Below are 23,614 nucleotides of genomic sequence, written 5' to 3' on the forward strand. Positions count from 1 at the left end.
TAATCTATCCTTTCTCCACTTGTTTGATAATTTTATCATATATTAAATATCATATCTTTCGTTAAGGCTTGATCACCTATTAAATACACATATATTAAAGACATGGATTTCTGTCTAGATTTTCTACTTTGCTTCCACTGCTTGTTTGTTCCTAATCAACACCACATTGTTTGAATTATTGTAGCTTTATAATATATTTTAATATCTACAAAATCAATACCACTTCCCTGTTTTTCAATATTGTGTTGGCTAATTTTTTCCTTTTCTGAACTTTAGAATTATTCCATGAAGTTCCCAAAACATCTCTTTAGGATTTTGATTAGAATTGTATTAAATTAGGTAATTAATTGAAGGATATTAACACATTGGCAAATGATTATTCCTTTTCTTTCTTTTTTTTTTTTTTGTTTTTTGAGATGGTGGGGGAGGGAGTGTGCAGCACACATGCAGGAGGCGGAGGGACAGAAGGAGAGGGAGAGAGAGAATCCCAGGCAGGCTCCATGCCCAGCACAGAGCCCAATGTGGGGCTAGATCGCATGACCATGAGATCATGATCTGAGCTGAAATCAAGAATCAGAGAATCAAGAGTCAGGTGCCCAACCAATTGAGCCACCTGTGCACCCCCTGCAAATGATTATTTTAATTTAAAACCATAGCATGTCCCCATATCTATTCAAGTTTTCTTTTTATGCTTATCAGTAGTGTTTTGGTTTCTTTGTCTAAGTCGTGGATTTTTCATCAGGTTTATTGCTAGATATTTTATAGTTTTTATTACAATTGTAAAATGGCATTTTAAAAGTATATTTTCTGACTGTTATTAATAAGTACTGATTTTGTGTGCATGTCATAAAAACTCATTACTGAATATCAGTCTAGTTGTTTCCAACTGATTCTTTTGGATTTCTCATGTAAGCAGTCATGTCACTTGCAAAATACTAATACTAATACTAATACTAATACTAATACTAATAATAATAATAGTAATTAAAAGACAAAGAACAGGGGCACCTGGGGTGGCTCCGTCGGTTAAGCATCCGACTTCAGCTTAGGTCATGATCTCACAGTCCATGAGTTTGAGCCTCGCGTCGGGCTTTGTGCTGACAGCTCAGAGCCTGGAGCCTGCTTCAGATTCTGTGTCTCCCTCTCTCTTTGCCCCTCCCCTGCTCATGCTCTGTCTCTCTCTGTCTCAAAAATAAATAAAAACATTAAAAAAATTTTTAATAATAATTTTAAAAAAGACAGAGGATAGGTGTTATTTCTTTTACAGTATTTACACTTTGTTTCTTTTTATTTTCTTATTGCTTTGGCTCCCTATTCTTGGGAGTATCAGTTGTACAGTTTTTCCTTCTGGAATTCCATTGGAATCACACACACACACACACACACACACACACACACACACACACACACACACAGGCTCTTTGGGATATGATCCTACTTTGCCCCTAATATTTTCATCTGATTATCCTTTCTTCTGAGTTCTTAGAATTTCCTTGGACTCTATCTTCAAATTCTCTCATTTAATTTTCTATAGCATCTAATATGTGGTTCAGTGACTCTTTAGGATTTTAACACTCAACCGTGTTTTTATCTCTAACCTACTCTTTGGCAAGTTGCCGGATCCCCCAATTGTTGCAGCACACACTGCTTGTGGTCCTCTCCCTGGATGGTTGTGTTTTATTGATCCCACCCCACTCCTTCTTCAACAGCCCCACCCCTCGGGGTCCCCAGCTCCACCCTACCCATTCTTCTATTCTCACTGTACCTGTTCTCCCTGACAGGCTCATCTGTCGTCACGCCCACTACTCACATGCTTAGTCGTGAGAGAGCTCCTACCTCAGAGCTCCATGTCAGAGATGTCTCTGCCTGCATGTTTTAACACCAAACTCACTGTCTCCCAAATTTGTTACTCCTAATATTCACGGCACCATGGTCAACTAGTTGCCCACGACAGAATGTCAGGGTCGTCCTGAACGTCTCCCTCTCCTCTATCTGCCCTATCCAGTCACTTCACACTGTTGATGGGACAACACAAATGCCTCTTTCTGTCTTTATCACTACCACTCACATTTTTAAGCTCTTGCAATCTCTCTTCAGGGTATCCCAGTTGTCTTTTTTCTCTCTCTCTTTTAGTTTTTTACTCAGTGTTACCATGCGCCTTCCCAAAGCACGCATTTAATCATGTCAGTCATCTATTCAGTTTCGGTGGGTCCTATTGCAAAACAAATTCTAAACAACTTAGGACATGTAAGACTGTTTATTATCTTGTCCCAGTAACCTTTCAGCTTTGTCACCTGCCATTCCTTTCCAGATGTCTTATGTCCCAGCACACCAAGATTCTTGCCATTCCCCAAACATCCTCATGCCTTTGCACAGACCCTTCCCTTTGTCTACAGAGTTGTTTTCTTGACCCTTTACCTGCTTATTCTTCAAGATCAAGTTCAAAAGACAACTCGGTGTGCCTGGGTGGCTCAGTCGGTTAAGCATCCGACTCTTGATTTTGGCTCAGGTCATGATCTCATGGTTTGTGAGTTCAAGCCCCACATCAGCCTCCGTGCTTGTCGTGCAGAGCCTGCTGGGGATTCTCTCTCTGCCTCTCTGCCTCTCTCCCTGTCTCTCTTAGTAAATAAATAAATAAATAAATAAAAACTTCTTTAAAAAGACAACTCTGTGAAGGCTGCCTGGATTCCAGAGGTAGAGAGGTTTAGGCTCCCTCCTCTGTACTCCCTTAGTAATTGGTAAATATTTCTCTACTCAAGCATTCTCATGTTGTTCTACAGCTATGTCTGTGTCTGTCTCTCCCTTTAGATCAAGAGGAGCCCCAGCTCTTCTCTTTGTACTTTACTCACATCTTACTCTCCCACTCCCTTCTCATCCAGACTACTGAGCAGTCCGAGTCCCTATCAAGTGAAAGCCACCTACCACTTATTTCTCAACTTCACTTTACCAGTTAAAAGCACACAGATGTGGAATGCAATATTACCTAGTAACCTTACGACCAACCTATGGTATAGTCAGTTTCTCACTTTCCAAAATGACTATTTCACACCTTCTTCTTTGTCCCCAAACCTCCTATAATCCCTGTTCCCCTGATGACCTTGCCTCTAATTCACTGAGAAAATAGAAGTAATCAGAAGACAATTTCCCCATTCCTCACCATCACATTTTCCAGTTCCCTTGCATCTGAACCTGTATCCTCTGTGTCTACCAGAGGCCGGTCCCTCCACTTTTGCTCTGGATTCTGTCTCCACCCACCTTTCCAGAGTCTTGGCTTGTGCAGTGATCCCCTTTTTCCTCTGTCATCTAGATCTCCCTTTCTTCTGGATCATTTCCACTGGCCTGCTGACATGCTTGACTATCATCTATCTCCTAAAAAAAATAAAAACAATTTAAAAAAATCTCTTGGCTCTTCCTTCCCATCTAGTAATAGCCACTCCATGTCTCAGCTGACCTTCACACTAAAATTATCATCCCGTCTCATCTCCACCTATTCCAATCAAACCTCAGTCCTTTCTACCTCACTGAAACTGGTCTTGCCAAGTTAACACTGTTCCCAAGTTGTCCAATCACATTGTCACATCCGTGTCTTCATCTTGCCATACCTTTCAGCATCATTGAACACAGTTCACCACCTCCTCCTTTGGGAAACACTTTCTGGCTCGGCTTTCATGATCCCTACTCTTCAGGTGTGCCCCCCCCCCACCCCGGATTCAGTCTCCTTTGTCAGATTTTCTTCTTTTCTAAACATTCGCTGTTCTAGAATCTGGTCCAGAGACTTCTTTTCTGCCCCGTGTCTAACCTACCCATGAAGAATCTCATTATTTTATGGGTTTAGGACTGTCTATATGTCAGTGACTCCAAAACTTATATGTCTACTCCTCATCTCTCCTCTAGACTCCAGACTCTAACTTATATACTTGATTATCTTTTCAGAAGTAATTCCAACTTAGTATGTCTAAAACAGAAATCTCAATACCCTCCTTCAAACAATCTCATTGCCAAGTCTTTTATGTCACTAAATGACACCATTCACCCAGTTGCTCAAGCCAGAAACTCATGAAACACCCTCACATTCTCTTTCCCCACACTCTACTGCCCCACTGTCCCATCCATCCACAGATTTTATCGATTCTCCCTAAAAATACTTCCCCAATCCATCTACTTGTTTCTAGCTCTATTGCTACTATTCTAGTCCAATATATCACCATCCTTCACTAAGACAACAGCCTCCTGACTGGCCTCCTGGCTTCATCTGTTACCTCCCACTCGCCATTCATTCTTCATCCAGCCACCAAAAAATCTTTGAAAAACACAAATCAGGGGCACCTGGGTGGCTCAGTCAAGTGTGTGACTTCAGCTCAGGTCATGATCTTGGAGAGCTTGTGAGTTTGAGCCCCACATCTGGCTCTGTGCGGACAGCTCAGAGCTTGGAGCATGCTTTGGATTCTGGGTCTCCCTCTCTCTCTCTCTGCCCCTCCCTGGCTCATGCTCTATCTCTCTCTCTCTCAAAAATAAATAAACATTAAAAAATTAAAAAAAAAACCCATAAATCAGAGCGTATCACTCTCCTGGTTAAAACCCTCCATTGGTTCTGCATTGCACTTAGAATAAAACCCTCCTCACCCTACCAAGGTCTACCAAGCCTTCTGTGGGCTCTCAACCACCTCTCCAAACCTGCCGTGTCAATTCTCTCCATTGCTTGCTCCTAACCACATGATATTTTTTTTAATGTTTATTTATTTTTGAGAGACAGAGACAGAGCATGAGTCGGGGAGGGGCAGAGAGAGGGGGGACACAGATTCTGAAGCAGGCTCCAGGCTCTGAGCTGTCAGCACAGAAGCCAATGCGGGGCTCAAACTCACAGACCGTGAGATCATGACCTGAGCCAAAGTCAGAAGCTCAACCCACTGAGCCACCAAGGTGCCTCCCACATGGTATCCTTTCTGTTCCTCGAATGCTTGCTTTTTCCCATCTGAAGGCCTTTGTAGCAGCTATTTGCCCTTCTTGGAACGCTTGCTCCCTCTCATCCCACTCTATTTTGTTTTAATCATAGTACTGATCACAATTGGGCATTTCCTTGTGGTTTTGGTTTGTTTGTTTTTTGAGTTAAAAAAAAAATCTGTGTCTCTTACCGAGAATAAAAGCTTCCTGAAAGCATGGCTCACGCTGTCTTGTTCTCTGTTGGATGCCTAGCCTGTAGAAAAATTTCCGGCACATAGTAGGTGTTCAGAAAATGCTTTTTGAAGGGATGAGTGAATCCTAGTATTCCTTGCAATTGGTACAATTCCTGACACAGACTAAGTTCTCCGGTGTTTGCTGAATTAATAGATAAGTTCCTCCAGCTATACTGTGAACCCCTCCCCCACTCGTGCTCTGTCTCTGTCTCTCTAAAAATAAATAAACATTAAATTTTTTTTAAATTTCTGCTTCCATCACAGCACCTAGCATGATGCTAGGGACTTCTGGATGCTTAGTAACTATGCTTGTTTAATTTATTCTTCTTCATAAAGGGAAAGCCAAGCTTTTCAACTATCTACTTAATAGACTTCACTTGTCTGAGAGTAAACACGTGACATAAGAGGAATGGCACAAGAATGGGGATGGACTGGGTAGGGGTTGGTCAGCCCCTCTTGGCTGGAATAGAGATAAAAGGAGAGTGTGCACCTTGCAGCTTTCCTATCAGAATTCTAGTCATGGTGCTACATTTCTTTGTGATGAATCTGTTCCAGGGTGCAACCTACATCCTGGTGATGGTGGATCCAGATGCCCCTAGCAGGTCTTCCCCCAAGGCTCAATTTTGGAGACATTGGCTGGTAACAGATATCAAGGTAAGCAGGCCAGAAGGCGCTTTCTGATTCACTTGGGCTTATAGCTGAAGATTACCGTTCTGGGCAGTTTTCAGCTCTCATTCAGGAGGGCTGGGGACTCAGGTTGCCCCCTACACTCAGCTGTCACAGCCCCTCCCAGGTTTTCTAACACTTTTGAAAAAGGTCCAGGATCAGTGGTGCACAGGTAAACCGGGTGGGGAGAGCCCTAACTTGTAGTGTTTGCTGATTTCTATAGTGTAAATACTTCCACCACGGCCAATTTCAAGTTACTGATGATTTAACGGTTACCTCAGATTTTCTGAAAATTTAACAGTGGCTCCAGCGCACCACCACGAGGGGCCTGGATTCGGAGGCACAGGGGTGACTGTGTGGTCCAGGTGGCAGAGCCGGCAGGGAGAGTCCTGCAGGGGGTCCTCCTGATGGGCTGAGGGGCAGTCTCCTTTTCTTTGTACAGAAACAAGTGGCCTCCCCTCATCTGTGTCCCTTGGCCATCACATAATTGTGAAGGAGTCTGGCTCATCCTTTCTGGAGTAGGTCTGAGGAACACAGATCTGGAGGGTTGGTAACGGGCATTATGTAGGGCAGGGGGGAGGCTGTATTCCCAAACAAGTTTTGGAGACCCCAGGCTACACTGTATTAATCACATTCCTCACTGACAGGTTTTTTAGTGCTTTTAATATTCTAATGTGCACTATATAATCTGCATTTATTTTCCAGCCTCATTTGCCTAGTGAATCTTTTGTTCATGAGCGCCTGGCCGCACACTTTGGGAAAATCCATGCTAGCTTCAGCCGTTCATGCATCTGTGCCTAGAGAGTTCACAGATGGCCTTTGCATAGTCATCAAGCCGTAAGATAGTGGGAACCCAGGGGCACCTGGGTGGCTCAGTCCGTTAAGCATCCAACTCTTGGTTTCAGCTCAGGTCATGATCTCACAGTTTGTGAGTTCGAGCCCTGTGTTGGGCTCTGTGCTGACTGCACGGAGTCTGCTTGCAAGTCTCTCTCTCTCTCTCTCTCTCTCTCTCTCTCTCTCTCTCTCTCTCTCTGTCTCTCCCTCTCTGCCCCTCCTTCTCTTCCTCTCTCTGTCTCTGTCTCTCAAAATAAATAAAGATAAACTTAACCAAAAAAAGATAGTGGGAACCCAGAACTAAAAGACTTAAGTCTGGATCTAGGTTTGACAGGTTCCCAAATCCATCATCTCTATAAGTCACTCGGAGTCCCTCCGGGTATTTCCTCTTTGTCTGTAAGATGGGAACCATGTTACCTCCTTTATACGGTTGTCACAAGAATCCAATGAGAGAGCATACTGAGAGCACTTTGGAAAACAGAGAGCACCACAAATGTAAGGAGTTTGTGTTTTTCCTTCCCCCACTGTGGGTCAGAGGAAGGGGTATCGGTGTGAACTATCCATTGATTCTCCTGAGCAAGGCAGGGGCTCTCACAGCCCCTAGAGTCGGGGGCTGGTGGGAGAAGCTATCCTGTCAACCAACCCCTGCCCAATGACCACGGGCCCTTCACGGAGTGCTTAGGTAGACAGCCCATCCTCAGAGGCAGTCCTGGCTACACACAGCCTTGAAGGAGTCCCCTCCAGGGAGGCCTCCAGCAGGCTTTTTGGACAGTGCCTGAGCCAGGCTCCTGAGGGAAAGCAGGAACATTGCTTCAACACACTTCCCCTGGCCAACCACTCGTCAGCCTGGTAAAGAGCCTTGGAAACACCATAAACATGCAGAGGGGCAGAGCTGGGGATTTTCATGCCATCAAGGCTGGAAGAGAAGCTGAAGGCACAAAAGGGAAAAATACTGGATCCTGCCCCAATCTAGAGCATTGCCAGTTTCTATACTTGGGATTCCCAGGCAGTCATAAGGGGGAGAAACTCTCAAGAAAGGAGTACCGCTCCAGACATGACACGTGTAGTGCAGCTCTTCACACACCGGGCTGTCCATAAGAGGGTTCTACTGGGCAGTTCTGAGGCAGATTTCAGAAACCAGGGTGGATGGGGTAATTTCAGCATTGAGGGCACCTTGGGGCCATAACACTGCCTCTCTTCCAAGCCTGAAGCCCCCCGCCCCACCCACTGCCCTCACCCCAGTATGCACTCAGGACAGTTCTCTCACAGAAGCTTTGCAGGGCAGACGTGGGTTCTCAGCAACCCAGCTGAGAAGCAGAGCAGGTGGCAGGTGGCAGGTGGCAGGTGGCAGCTGTCCGGCAAGACCACTAAGCCACAGAGCTTATCAGGGCCACCTGCCCGGGTGTGGCCCCCAGCCTTCCCGCTTAGACCGGAGGAGGCTTGGGTTTCAGGCACATTTTCACCCACTTTCCCTGATCCAAGTGTCCAGCAGGAAGCAGCAGCTCTTGTCAGCTGTATCCACTCAGCCTGCCCACCAGCCCCCAGATTCCTTTAGCTGCATGGCCAGTATGAAAACCAGGCTCACTTAGGTCTCAGGCTGTGGCCCTTGGCCAAGAAAAGGGAAGGCTCTAATCAAACCCAGAAGCACTTCCTTTGTGTTGGCGTTAGCTGAGGCTGAGTAGATCTCAGACATTACAGCATGTTCAAATCCACTGGTGAATGTGTTAAAATGCAGATTCCCAGGCACCACTTCCGTCAGTCTGGAGAGAACGAGGCATACAAGCTTAACAGGTCTCCAGAAGGAATTTAGCCAATTGAAGGAAGACCACAGAGTTCAGTCTGAATGCTTTGGTCATTGTTATCACCCATCTGGGAGCAATTTTCAAGTGACAATCATTTTCAACCCTTCCTTTTGATCCCCACGATCAGGGCATGTGAACTAGGCATTATCCCCATTTTATAGGTGGGAAAGCAAAGCCTGGAGAGGTTGGATGATGCAGTCTCTCAGCTAGGTGGGTCTTCATTCCAAGGCCCCCAACTCCAAACTGCACACCCTTCTGGCCATACCACATGGTCTGGTTCACACTACATCTCTCCCATCAGCTCCATGGTGGCAAGAGGCATGCCACCTTGCCCTCTCTGTAAGATGGCAAACGTAATCTCTGTGGTTATCCTACCATTCCAGGGCTCTCCTTCTGGTTCCCTCTTATGGACAGATGCTTCCAGGGAACCTCCCCAAAGACTGCTATCTTGGGAAATCAAATACACCTGGCTAACATTCAAACCCTTCAGGAATTCTCATCCTTAATATGTTGGGCTAAACGTAAACCCAGTAGGGTGCCTGGGTGGCTCAGTCGGTTGAGCACCCAACTCTTAATTTCAGTTCAGGTCATGATCTCACGGTTCGTGGGATCAAGCCCCATGTCAGGCTCTGCACTGAGCTTGGAGCTTGCTTGGGATTCTCTCTCTCTCTCTCTCTCTCTCTCTCTCTTTCTCTCTGCCTCTCTCTTTCTCTCTATTCTCTTTCTCTCTGTCCCCTCTCCCCTGCTCATGCTCTCTAAAATAAAAAACTAAAAAGTGAGTCCTATATATTATCATTACCCTCAGCAGTAAGTGGCCTCAACAATAAGGCACACCATAAAGTCACTACAGACATAAAGTGATGATGGTCCTGTGATTCACAGTGACCACAGTGACCACAGAGGTGGAACCCCTTGATATTAGGAACACAAACCTAACTGCGTGGTGGGTGGGCCATGGCCATGGGAGCCCCTCAGTAAGGACAATTTGGGGGCCATCTATCCAGGTGGAAACAAATAATTTCTCAGGAATACAGGAAACATCTGCAGCTTCCTGCCTTAAAGAGAGGCTGGCAAGTGTCTACTATAGGGTGGGATAAAGCTCTAGACCCCTGGACAACTTGTACAAAAACCAGAGAGAAGTCCACCAGGAGGAAGCAGGCATTCATGTTACCCTTTGTTCACTTAATTCAACAAATATGGGTTGGCCATTGTTTGCAAGCATAAAGGCAAGGACTCTGGAGCCAGACCACTGGGCTCCAACCTGACAGTATAGCTATGTGATCTTGGGGGGCAGGGTACTCAACCTGTCTTTCAATATGCTCACTTTAAAAGTGGGGATACCAATAGCCCCTGCCTCCTCACCCTGTTGTTATGGAGTTCAGATGAGTTGTTTTAAGTAAAGAGCTTAGAACAGTACCCAGAACACATAGCGAGCTGTATGTATCGTTGGTGGCTGTGATGTCACCCTTACTGCTCCTAAGTCAGGCACCAACACTGGCACTGGGGTTAGAGATGCAAACACAGCAGGGGAAGTCTCCGCCTTCTATGAGTTTCTACTCTAGTGAAGCAGAGGAAGGAGGCTGAGGCACAGGGGCTCTCTCAGGGAGGAACTGGCCACAGCCGCGGGTTCCTATCAGCTTGGAGACTGAACATCAGTCCTTGAACCTGGCCCGACCAGGACAGGCAAGGACTGCTGCAAACAGCATGCCGTCCTTCTCCGCCCCCTCTTTGAAAAATCTCTCATTGAACAAAAGATTTCCAACAGAGCATTGACACACAACGTTTCTCTCCCTGCCATGTCCTCAGCTTTTCCTTTAAGATGTTCTTGAGTTCTGATTCAATCGAACTAATAGTCTTCATGCTAAAGCCTAATTAAGATATCAATTAATTTGCATCATTCATTTCAGAAGAAAAGCTTATTGGTTCATCTTCTGTTTGTCTCTGAAATTAGTGCTCAGGGCTTTTCATGCAGATATTTTCATTAGACTTTTTATTGTTAATGGGAATATTGAACACAGGAAGATGGTATATTAATACCTTCCACAAAGAATATCATGATTGGTGACAAAGAACACTAAGAACAATTAAGGAGACAAGAGTGCCTTTTTTCTTCCAAAAAAGAAAATCTTCCTAGAAACCGTCAATGATTCTAAAATTCGCCCTGAATCTCTTTTTTGTTTCAAGAAAGAAAGCGAAACGGCAAGTTCATGTTTCCCTTTCATTCAGTGCCCTCAACCTTTGGCAGCTGTAAGCACAACCAATTCTGGATAGAATTAAAAGGACTTCTAAGGGTCCATTATTCTGTCTACTTTTCTGTAAGGTTGAATTTTTCCATAATGAGAGCTTGTTTCCTAAAGGACCTCTAAGTGTGTTAGGTGAATAAGATACATGGGAAACCAAGTAAAGCGGGCAAGTATCTTAGCCTCTTGCCTTCCAGTTATGCGGTTAGCACAGGCCAGGACACCTCTGCTTGAATCGTCGACCCCACTACTGAGTGATCTCAGGCAACTTACTTGACCTCTCTGAGACTGCAGCTTCTTGTTTGTATAACTGACATAAATCATTAGGCTTCAGGGTTGAGATAGGAAGAGGAAATTACATATGCAAAGAGGGGAAGCCTCCCTAGAGAGAGGCACTACAGAAAATGGCAAATTTATCCTGCTCCTAACCAACTGAGCAGCAGATCCTGTAGAAATTTGAATATACTCTGTGTGTGTGTGTGTATGCGTGTAATATAATATTCTGATATTATATAGATTCCAATTCCAAATAGTATACTCTGAAGCAAGCTAATGATAATACACGGAAGAAGAATAAACAATCTTGATCAGAACCACAAGTTCTGATGAAGAGATCAAACCAAGGAAATGGAATTAATTAGTTACTTTCTTTAGACCTGTATTTTCAGTTTTGCAATGATATTTGTGCACTTGTCCATGCGTGCTTTGCCCTGTATTGTGAGGGTCCATTAATTTAAGTAATAAACACCTACAAGGCATGGCTTATGCTCTCTAAAGATCAATGGGCCATAAAGAACATTTGGTGATGGGGACAATACAGGGGGCCCTGGTTATAAAGAACATGGTCACCCTGAAGGGGCAGGGAAAGAGCCTGTACTTCTGGGTCAGATGAACCAGTGGAGCCTCCAGACTCTTCCACGTCCAGATGGAAATTCCTGAGCCTCAGTTTCTTCATCATTAAAATGGGAATGATATTAATATCTCTCTCCCAGTGTTGAAGAAGATCAAAACTCCTGAAACTGAACAGAATAGTAGGACCTTGATAAATGTGATTCTCTCCCCTATGACCCCCAACTTGGAGATCTGACCATAGCAGCCACTTATAATTGAGCAATTTCCCTTAGGCTCTTGGACTCATCCTTGCAAAGTAAGAATTCTAGACAATGACACAGACCTTATGGTAAAAACAGCTCATCTTTTTGCCTTTGAAGACTGCAGGTGGGTTCAGGCCAGCTTGGAGGACTTGACCTGACCAGGATTTGCTTAGATGGAGGTAGCAGTAGTTGGAGCAGTGGGAGTCAGTCCCATTATTCAGTCTCTGGGAACTGCCCTGTGTACCCCACCCCCACCAGACCACAGCCAGGGCAGGGGACTGGGCTACAAGTGACAGTCAGGCCTACAGTGTGCTTCCTGCCCTGTCAAGACTGCACTTTTTCCTCGACACCTTCCATTTTTATTTTTCACACAAGCCAGCACCCTTCGGCATTTCCTTATCACTCATAGTCCCCATCTTGCTGTCATTGTCCCACCCCAAAGATGCCTTCGTTCCCATTCAAAGTAATTTAAATAAAATGTTGCTACAAAGTGGAATATTCTCTTTTGATGAATGTTTTTAAAGCCCTTTAGGTTTTCATGGTAATTTGCGGTGTAAAATTATTTGGAGATAAGAGCCAAATTAGCTCTCGTATGCTGAGGTCGCTGTGTCCTGTTATCCATGTGAGCAGTGTTTAAATATAATCAGCCCTCAGACTAATGCAGCATAATTGTTCATTTGAAATAGCTTTTTTTACTCCATTCAATGAGTCATTAAAATATTCAAGGGATAATGCAGTGAATTGGAAATGAATTTATCATATTATCCCATACATACTGTAGTGCTTCAGGTAACTAAGGAGAAAGAGAGAGAGAGAGAGAAAATATGAATAAAATGTGTACAGGCAGGAAAGGGGCCAGTTTATACAGGAATATGGTCAACAAAGCTTTTTAGTTGGTTTATGGAAACTATGTAGAGAGAGGCTGACCAGGAGGGTGAAAAAAAAAAGGAAAGTGCTGTTCTTCGAAGAGCTCGTGCGCTCTCTCTCTCTCTCTCTCTCTCTCTCTCTCTCAGCACTCTGAGAATCTGTGCTCCACCATAGCTCCACTGTTAACTTATTTTTATCAAATATGTTTATATCAGAAAGTCGTTATGGAAACCAATTCTGCCATCCAGGAGAATTCCTGGATCAGGCAGAAAATTCTCTCTCTCTCTCTGTCTGTCTCTCTCTCTCTCTCTCTCTCTCTCTCTCCCCACCTCTCTCAGCCTCTCTCCCCACCCGCCCAACCCTGTCACACACATACTCACACTCATGCACATACACCTCGCTCACACACACCCATGGACACCCCCAGAGGGGACAGCACTGCCTTGCTTACTGATTCTGAGCTCAGCTCTGATGGGCACAGAGGGCGGCACCCTGGCTCCCCTTCATGGCCACTCTGTAAAATGGATAAGACTGAAACAAACAACCCTGCCCTGACACCAGGAACCTGGGCTTGTCATGGTCCACTGGCCTCGGTCCCCCACCCCTGACTGAGCACACGTGCTTAGGAAGAGACAAAGGGGGATGGTGGCAGCACATTCAAAAGAGTGATCCTTGCTTAATTTCAGGAAAGTTCTATTAGTGTGCACTGTTTATATCACACCTGGGAGAATGTCTTCTGTTCTGGCCACACTGTGTTAAGAAAGAGCAGCATGAGGAAAGCAACCAGAACGGCTAGGCTCTGTAAAAGCTGTGTCAGATGAGCAGGACCTGAAAGAGGCAGGGATGGGTAGCCTGCTGGAACAGAAAGGGAAGACACAAGAACTGCCTCTACAAATTCCTTGAAGATTTCATTAAAAATTTGAAGGAATCTAGTTGGAAAACAGGGGAGATCCTGCTGTGCTCCACGGGGCAGAATTAGAACCGATGGGTGAAATCTACATGGAAGTAAATTTTGGCTCCATATAAGAAAGAACTTTCTAAGAACTTGAACTGCCTAAGAACTGAGCATATACTCCACAGAGGAGGGAGCTTCTTATCGCTGAAAGTACTTATTCATGGGTAACCCAGGGAATTCCCCTGCTACGTAGAAGGTTGGAGCAGATGACCCGTAAGATGTTTCCACCTGCGTATTTCCTCTCCTGGCTAGTGACACTCTTCTTATAGCTTCTATTCATATAGCATATTAACAACAGCAATAATAACTAAAGAAGGAAGAGTAGAAAGGGAAAAGAGAAGAGGAAGAAAGAAAATAAGAAAAAACATCGGCACATTTAGCATGTGGTTTTGGGCACTGTGCTTTATTTACATGAACGTCTCATTTAAATATCTTAACGAAAGCCCTAAGAGGAAGGTAATAAAGACAAGAGAAGAGGGGTTGTGCAACTTGTCCAAGATTGCACAGCAAGCAGTGGCTGATTGGGATTTGAATTTAGAGCCTAGACATACGATCATGACGCTGTATGGCCTCTCCAGAGTTTAGGTGGGTTCTACACCCACTCTCAGGCCTGGCCCATGTGACAGCTGATGTCAGGGCCAGTTGTGGCTGCTATGAGTGCTGGTGTGAGTGGTGTGGTTTGAGGTGCCTGGTCCTCAGTCCTTAGCCTCTGTCCTTGGCCACACCTGCCTCAGCCATAGCATAGCCCTGATTCTGGGCCTTGGAGTGCAGCATACACCCAAGAGGTAAATTCTCTGACTTATTGGGAAGCAAATTAATTACCTCCCTGAATCTGTTCCCTCATCTGTAAAAGAGGACAGTAGAATCAACCTTGCAGAAACACCGCAAAGACTTGGGAGAAAATGTGTAGAGCACAGCAACACAGCACCTGCCTCGTGGTAGGTGCTACTTACGTGCCGGTTCTCTACTGCTTCTGTCTGCTATCACCCTAAATCCTCCACAGGAAACTTAGAAAGTAAGGAGCATATGTCACCTCCCAGATATAGGGCAAGTCCTGGCCGGGAGAATGGCCTGTCCATGTGGTTACCAGTTGAAAGACCTTAAGGGAAAAAGGCAACACAGGCATAGGACTTAACAGTGAAGTGTTGAGTCCAACTATTTAACATGCTGTGCTCAGCACTGTGTCTTTTAAATAACAATAATAGATGATAGACAAGAGAGACAGATAGACTTTTAATAAATAAATGTTAGAAGAATTTAAAATGTGATTTCTTTCCTGCTCTTCAGTTGGAAGGACAAGGCTAACATACAGGAAATGGAGAATAGAACTCATAGGGTATAGTGTCGACTCTACCTGGGCTCTTGAGACTCAGAGAGCTATAAAAGTTCAGAGCACTTTTCTTTCCCCTTTGCAGTGAGGCATCTACTCCTCCTTCAAGATTCAGCTCATGATAACCTCCAGCTTTGTCCTTCTTTGGGTTGTTATTATTTGTGAGTCTCTTTTCCTGATTAGACCATGAGTTCCTGGAGAGCAGAATTGTATCTTATGTCTCCAGCACTTAGCATGATACCCGGAACATAGAAGGCCCATAGTAAGTGTTGATTGAATCAATTGATGAAGGCATGAAGGTATGAAGGAATGAATATGACAATGAAGGAAGGATGGAAGGATGGGTGGGTGGGTAGGAGGATGTATGGATAGATAAGGTGACATCACTCTATGATGACTTCACAGTGGAGATACAGGTTGAGCTGGGCCTTCAATTGTGAGCAGGCCTGAAAAGTCAGAGGATACCAGAGACTGTATTCCAGGAAGGGAACAGAATAACTAAAAGCTCAGACATTTGAATGGGATAGGAAAAAAGAAGAATCATAAACATAAAAGCCAAGACACTTGAGTCAATTAAAGCCCTTATCACTTCTCTCTAGATGATTATTACAGAAGTCTACTAACTGGTCCCCCTCCTGTACCCCCCACCTCCACCAAACGTTATCTATTTTTCTAAAATCAAAATATGATGATGTTACTTCCCTGGTTGAAGCCCTTTGGTGACGCCTCAGTATCTGAGGACAGAGTCCTATCTGGCCCGAGTGTTATTTAAGGCCTCTAAGGATGTGGCCCCGCCTGCCCCACTGGTCCCCATTCTGAGGATGTGGCGTGCCTGCCCCGCCAGCCCCCATGATGCTCCTGCTGAGTGGCTTGTGGTATCTCACACCTTCTGGGTGGCTCAGGCCTCTGTGGACCGTTTTTGCTCCCCTCTCTGTAGAAACCCTGTCTGCAACCTGTAAACACTTACTTGCTTTGCACAAGTTAATTTCTCATGAGTTAAGACCTTCAAAGCCCAGAAAGAACTTAGATTTATGATCACAAAAGCATTTCCAGAAATAGGAGAGGAAAATGTAAACTCCCGAATTTAGGCTGGTGAGTGTGGTATCAATCCACACCAAAATTCCATAACCATTTGATAAACAGATGGTCTAAGACAACATAGAAAACAGTGAACACTGGGAGTCAGCATAGGGTCACTAAAAATAAGTCGCACCTCACCACTCAGATGTCCTTGCTGATAAAAGCACTGATCCAGTGGACCAGGAGGAGGTCCACAGCACAGCTTGACTAACCAAGGTGTTAGACCAAGTTCATCCTGGTAACCTTGTAGGCAAGGGGGAGAAATATGGCTTTGGTGACTATTGTGGTAGGTGGGTTTGTGGCTTGTTAACAATTCCTGAAGAGTGTTGACTAATGTCAACCTTACAGGTGGTCCCTGGTGACACAACACAGGACTCTTTCATGGCCCCATCTTGTTTGCTATCTTTATAGATAGCATGCTCACCGAATTTGTAGATCACACAAAGTTTCAAGGAATTGCTGGCATGGTGGCTGACACAAGACAGTTAATTTTAGCAAATTGCAAGGATGGGCCTGCAATGAAAAATTTAAATGTAATAGGGGTTAATCTAAAGTTCTATATTTAGGTTCTAAATCAATTGCACAAGTACAAAATGTGGAAGATCTTGCATGGCAGGAGTTCATGAGGAAAAAGGCTCCAAGGAGTTTTAGTTAATTTTTAAGCTAATTTTAAGCTAATAATAGAATGTTAAACCATAATGCAGGAGTTAAGAAAGTTAATGTCGTCTTAGATCACATCAATGGAAGTAAAGGCTTTTAGATCATTGAAGATTATAATTTCCCTTTTTCTGCATCGGTCAGACCACCTCTGTTCACCCATTCATTCATTCACTCATTCATTCATTCGACATGTGTTCAGCACAGCTTGGGTGATAGTTTTTATTCAGGCACTGCAGAGTTTCAAAACTCTGTTTATAAAAGTTTCAAAAGTTTATAAAGTCAAATCCCTTCCAGGGAAGAGCAACCAGTCTGGTGAGAGGAGTAGAGAAGTAAATCAATGACTACGTACAGTACAGAGTGGGAGTGTCAGGGTGGAGTTAAGTCCCAAGAACCTGGGGGAAGAGGAGGTGAGCCCCTCAGAGGAGGTGACCCTTGAGCAGAGTAGAAATTCGGCAGGTGAACGGTGAGGAAACAGTATGTAGGCAGAGGAAATAGCAGGAGCAAAGGTCCTGAGACAGAAACCGGCTAGGGGGAGGGGGGGAGTGGTTTCCAGGAACAGAAAGAGGACGAGTGCAGCTGGAGCAGAGTGATCAAGTGCACAGGAGGTGAGCATTGAGGGAGGCTCTGAAGGACAGAGGGTCTTAACCTTGATCTCTCCCTGGTTAGAATCACCTGGGAGCCATTCTCCAGACCAGCTAAATCAGAACCCCTGGAAACAGAGGCTTAACAGCCCTTAATTTCTGTTAAGCTTTCCCAGATGATACAAATGTGCATCTGGGTGGAGGAGGGGAAAATGGGAGTCACTAGACAAGGAGTACAAAGTTGCAGTTACACAAAATGATTAAGTTCTAAAGATTAATACTGTACTGTACACTTAAAAATTTGCTGAGGGTAAATCCCATGTTGAGTGTTCTCAGCACAATTTTTAGAAATTTCTTTAAGTTTTTTTTTTTTTTTTTTTGAGAAAGAGAGAGAGAGAGAATGCAAGCAGGTGAGAGGCAGAGAGAGAGAGGGAGAGGGAATCCCAAGCAGACTCCTCGCTGTCAGTGCAGAGCCCCCAATGTAGGGCTCAAACTCATGAACCGCGAGATCATGAACTGAGCCAAAATCAAGAGTTAGACACCCAACTGACTGAGCCACCCAGGTGCCCCTCAGCACAATTTAAAACAAACAGAAAAAAAAAAGGAAGGAAGGAAGGAAGGAGGGAGGGAGGGAGGGAGGGAGGGAAGGAAGGAAGGAAGGAAGGAAGGAAGGAAGGAAGAAAAAGAAAGGAAAACCTATGTGCATCTAGGAATGAAAACCACTGTCGCAGGGCTTTGTGTCCAGGCCTGTAGAGGGAGTTTGACACATGGTTATTGGAGGCCTTTAAAAAGAGGTTGATAACTGTTTTGTGTATTTTTGTTGCTGTTTAAGTAATCTCTACACCCATCATGGGACTCAAACCCACAACCCAGAGATCAAGAGTCGTACGCTCTACTGACTGAGCCAGCCAGGCACTCTTGCTTTGTGTCTTTGAAAGATCACTCTGGGGTGCCTGGGTGGCTCAGTCGATTGAGTGTCTGACTCTTAATTTTGGCTCAGGTCATCATGATCCCAGGCTCATGGGATCGAGCCCTGCATCAGGCTCCACACTCAGTGGAGATTAAGATTCCCTTTCTCTTTGCCCCTCTCCACAGCTCCCATGTGCGCGCGCGCGCACACACACACACACACACACACACACACACACACACTCTCTCTCTCTCTCTCTCTCTCTAAAATTAAAAAAAAAAAATCACTCTAACTGCTGTGTAGGGTGGCAGCAGGGTGGCCACAAAAGGTTGTGTCACTCCTTTAGGAGGGATGAGGGTGATTTGTACCACGTGACAGCAGTGGGCATGGAGAGGACAGCTCTGGGGTCTATTTGAGGTTGAGGGCCTATTGAACTTGCCAGTGGATTAGACATGGTGAGCCAAGGATGGTCCAAGGATGGCACCTAGATTTGGGGCCTGAGCAAATGGCAGTGCCATTTACTGAGATGGGAAACACTGGAGGATGGGCAGGTTGGGGTGTAGGAGGGGAGGATCTGAAGTTCTGAAGATCTGAGGCAAGCAGTTAATTCTGAGATGCTCTTTAGAACAACACCGGAGATTTCAAGTAGGAGACTGAAATGAGGCTGGAAGTCAGGGGAGATGCCAGAAGAGGAGGCCCGACTTTGGGCTACATCGGGTGTGTTTAGAGCCATGGGGCCTTTTAAGGTGGTCTCCTGAGGAGGGGAGTGAGTATATTGTCTTTGGAGATGTTCAAGAAGAAGCCGCCTGCCAGGGATTGAGCAAAAGGTTGGACACAGTTGGCTCTAGACTGCTTCCTCCAGCTCCCAGCTCCTGGGATTTTGTACTAGAGCCTGGCACCAGCCTGCCTAGAGCAGAGCACCGTGCTGGGAGACGAGTGCAGAGAGGCAGTGGACCAGGGCTGTGGAGGGCCTTGGAGGCCATGAGGAATTGGTTCTAGTTAGTAGAAAACTGGGTGACTCTTTGAAAGGAGCTCGGGATTCAGAGACGGGGGTCCTACACCACTTGCTAGCTGGATGACACTGCTCCAGGTCTCCCCCTCCGAGGGCCCCAGTTACTGCCAAGGAAAGGAGCCGGTTAGGTATTTGGGCCATAACATCCAGCTCGGAGAGTTTAATACCTTACCTGATCCTCTAATCAGCAAGCCTCAACCTTTCTTTCTGCCAAAATGTTGTTCTTATGCACAACACGCCCCTGGGTCTCTGAACACAAAAACCACGCTCCACGTTCCGGGCAGTTCCCTGTGTGCCTGCTGTCCCAGTCAACAAAGTGTTTCAGAGTGCCGGAGAGAGTGGCGCTAGAGGGAGGATGTGGAAGCTGCTCCAACTGATTGTAAAAGGTAAACCATTCACTGGAGCTTTATTATTAGCAACGCCGGCCTTGGAACCTACGTCCCTAGTGATTTTCAACCCACAGCTGGAACTAGTGTCAGGACAGTGTTGCAAACCTCAGCTACAGACCTTAGAGGATCAGAGTGGGCCAGTGAGCAGGGCGAGGCCTAAACAGCTCTGGTTTAGAAGAAAGTCAGCCGCAGCTTGCCGTATCAACTGGAGAAAGACAACCCCATGGCAGGAGGCACGCTGGGGGCGGCTGCAGGAATCCAGTCATGCCAGGGTGAGCAATAGGCCTTGAGTAGTGGGCAGTAGGATGGGGAGGAAGGTCCAGGTGTTCCTGGCTCTCTCCTGCCAGCCTCAGCCCAGAAAGACTTGGTGGAGTCGGTGTGGGGCGATCAGAGACTGAGGGGCAGGAGACAGCAACCCCCACCCCACCCACCCCGCAGTGGGCGCTGTTGCTTCCCATAGAGATGAGGAGGAGGAAACCACAGTCCAGAGCTCTCTGGAAGAATCCAGGACTCTGCTCGGGTAGGGGGGAGGGGCTGCAGGGAAGGACCTAAATCGGGTGGAAAGACAGACCCCCCAGAGCTCCTTGGGCTGCTACCCTGTCAAGCCCTTGGCTAAGAATTAGCTTTTTCCTTTCAAAGAGGGTGGAAGTCACTGTTTTCTTGTCTCAGTTGATGAACAGATTCTGGGTGGCAGGAGTCACCATAGAAACAGGTGCTATCTTAAGCAAATGAGCCTTATTAACCTTAAGAGTGGTGGAGTTTTCACAAGATTGCACATATAGGGTAGGAGGAGAGCTGAGTTTGGTTGGGGGAGGGCCACAGTGCTGGGGAGCCATGCTGTGGTGACTCTGGGTGTGGATGTGTGTGTGTGTGTACATGTGGATGCATGTGTGTGGATGCATGTCTGCATGTGCTTTTGCAAAACCATTTCTCAGGGAGTGAGCTCATGTTCTGCCTTTTCCCTAACAAATAAACACATCCCCAACAGAAACTTTGATCTCCTTAGGAACTGGACTCCAGGTAGCAGAGATCAAGAGCCCAGCCTCCTCCCATAACTCTTTCCCCCACTGCTGTTTCTAGTCCCCGCATTTACTGCATGTCAGGAACAGGTGCCTCCTTGAGGACCCGGCCACCAGTTAGCAGGGACCTCTGCTCCAGGATGCAGTGTGGTGCAGTAGTAGACTAGGAATACCTACATCAGGTGAACCTGGGTCCATATGGCTGTTCTGTGATTCTGAACCAATGACCTGCCTTCATGAGCCCCAATCTATAAAAGGCAGAAACACAGGGCTTATGTGAGACTCCAATGAGATGATGTATACTGACACAGAGTGTCCCCCGGTTCTCCCCCTGTGAGGAAGGGAATCTCGCCTCTCAAACACAGCTGTGACCTCACATAGGTTTTCCAAACCAAAGTATCTTTCCCCAGCATTACCTCATTGTACAGGTTTCCACTCATACCTGCTATGCTAGGTCCTGGGGGAGGTCAGGGAACATTAGAACAAAGAGCCTGCCTTCAGGGGGTTACCATCGTTTGGGGGCAGAAGAGAAACTTAAAAACTAAGGAACAAAACCAGGAAGTACTGAATCAGGTAGAGAGAAGAGCTACAGCAGCTCAAAGGGAGTGGGCAGGGAGAGGGTAGGAAAGGTGGGTGGCCAGGGCTCCAACAGCCAGGGAGGGCTAGGGTGGGCAGGGAGGATATGGCCAAGAAAGAGGGGCATATATTCATCTCTTGAGGCAAAGCCAGCCAAATTCTGGACTGCTCCCACGTTGTGAAGGATAAACAATGAGCTGACACTCTCCCACAGGATCTGGGAGATGTGCATTTTGGCTCCAAGAAGCAAGTCTGCTGCCCTCTGCAGCCCCACCTTGGGCAGGACACTCACCCTCCCCAATCTGGCTCCAATTCTGGGGAATGAACGTGTACTGTCATCCCAGGGGCTCTGAGGACTAGTCCCATGAGGCCCTGCCATGTATACCCTACAGCCTGAGGTGCCACTTGCCCCAGGAGACAAGATGGAATCAGCCTACTCTGGGAGGGGCACAGCACTGGGGCACCTTTATTTTCCTTTGCCATGAGGAGTAAAGGGTCCCAACACATGCCTGAAGCTGGGATAGGGTTGGCATCATGGCTGAGGGATCCTCCCCTCCCTCACAGATTCTAGATCTCTAGAGCTGGAAGGGCCCTCAGAGTTATGTGATCCTAATCCTCCATTTTACAAGTGAAGAAACTGAGGCCCAAGGTCATCTAAGCTTATTGTGCAGGATGTGGACCAGAATTGAGTCCTCCTGCTCTTTCCTTTCACGTCCCAGGTGAACGAGACTGTCCCTCTGGCTAAATGAGAGAGGCCGCCGCCTTGCATGTGCCCTGCGGGCCTAGGGCACTCACTGGGTGACTGACTGGGCCTCCTGGGCTGCTCAGGTCTCACCTCCTTTCCCTTTCCAAATCAAAATTTGGCATTTCATGAGCTTCACCTGGCCCCAGCCAAGGACTGCAACTGTAGAGGCTCTGGGTAAGATCTCCTGGTCCACCCATCTCTGCCTCCCAAACTCTCTCCCCCACTGACTTTAGAAGTGCTTAAAATTCCTTAATGGCAGGGAAAGCATTAGGCCACAATTGAAGGCAAGGCTGGAATGGCTGCTTATTAGGGGAGAAGTCATGGATTGGCTTAAGCCCCAGACTCAAAGTGGCAATAAACAATTCTGGAGTGTTGGCTGGGCCACTCATAGCAATCCAGAGCAGGGGGCCCCTGGGCAGTGAAGGAAAGTGATATGGGGGCAGAGACAAGGAAGGAGGTAGATCTGAACCTAGCCGTGTCTCCCCAAAAGTTTCTCCTCCACCAGCTGCCCCTTCCCATGGGAGACGACACATAGACATTAATGCCATTTAAAAGAATTTTATTCCTCATAGTTCCTAAGAGAAGGGGACATGCCATACGTGCCACACCATGCAGAGCCACCTGGAGAAGCGCTGGGATCAGTCAGGAGGCAGAAGGAGCAAGAGGCGAGCATGGTCCACAGTCTTCTATCTGTGGTTTTTACTAGAAGGAGTGGGTGAGGCAGGGGAGGTGAGTTCGAGCAGTTTTAGGATTGGAGAATTTGAGTAATCTCAGTGGGCTCTGAGCTATGAGAGTGGTCTCTAGTCTCCTGGTACCTGGCCCCAGGGTGATTAGGACAGGGGAATATTGGCTTGGTGTGTGACAGATGTAGGATGTGGTTGGCAGTATGGGCTTTGCATTGGCTGGTCTGCATAATGGGTTGTTTGCTATCTCTAGGAATTAGCTAGCCCTGAGAAGGACAATCTCTCCTGGATTAGCAAACCCCTGGAATACCAAAGCATCATAAAATACAAAAGAAAGAAAGAGAGAGAGAAAGAGAGAAAGAGAGAGAGGAGAGGAGAGGAGAGGAGAGGAGAGGAGAGGAGAGGAGAGGAGAGGAGAGGAGAGGAGAGGAGAGGAAAAGAAGAAAAGACAAGAAAAGAAAAGAAAAGAAAAAAGAAAAGAAAGGAAAAAAGAAAAGAAAAACCTGATTAATATACCTGGAGCCCACTTCTCTCCAAAAACTGCTCTTTTTTAAAGTTCTGCTCAAAATCCACCTTCCTTATTACTCCAGGACCCCTCCCTTTGTCTGGCCTCCCACCTAGCACTTAGTCTGTGCCGCACAATTTAGCACTGGCTTCCACGCTGTCTTGTTTCCTAGTTGTCCCAGGGCACTTGCCCTAGTTTCCTAGCCCCGTGGGAAGACTCTGCTCGCCTTCCTCCTGCCCTGGCACACATCTGGCCCTCTACCCAGAACACAGCCATTCTTCTTGGCATTAGCCCTTCGCAGCCACCATCCCAGCCAGGGTACTCACCCTGACCACCTCACCTTTCATGCTGTCGTCTCCTGGCTAGGCTGTCAGAATACACTGCGTCGTCCCACCCACAGACAACAGCAAGACACTCTCCTCCCACGCCTCTGACCACATGGACCCCGCAGCGGTCTGCCAGCAGCCTCCTCCAGCAAATAGACACCCTCCA

The 23,614-nt window shown here is 46.4% G+C and overlaps 1 protein-coding gene across 5 annotated transcripts in view; it reads left to right on the forward strand.

The window, feature by feature from the left end:
- The window catches only part of PEBP4 (phosphatidylethanolamine binding protein 4), a 214,477-nt gene that overhangs the window by 113,034 nt on the left and 77,829 nt on the right, over positions 1–23,614 (forward strand). For all 5 annotated transcript variants that reach the window (XM_015079248.3, XM_053216434.1, XM_053216432.1 and 2 more), the window contains one exon: positions 5,730–5,828. In XM_015079248.3, coding sequence (XP_014934734.2) covers positions 5,730–5,828 — 99 coding nt within the window. The remainder of the gene's footprint in view (positions 1–5,729; positions 5,829–23,614) is intronic.

The sequence above is a fragment of the Acinonyx jubatus genome, chromosome B1 (assembly GCF_027475565.1).
Source record: "Acinonyx jubatus isolate Ajub_Pintada_27869175 chromosome B1, VMU_Ajub_asm_v1.0, whole genome shotgun sequence".
NCBI lineage: Eukaryota > Metazoa > Chordata > Mammalia > Carnivora > Felidae > Acinonyx > Acinonyx jubatus.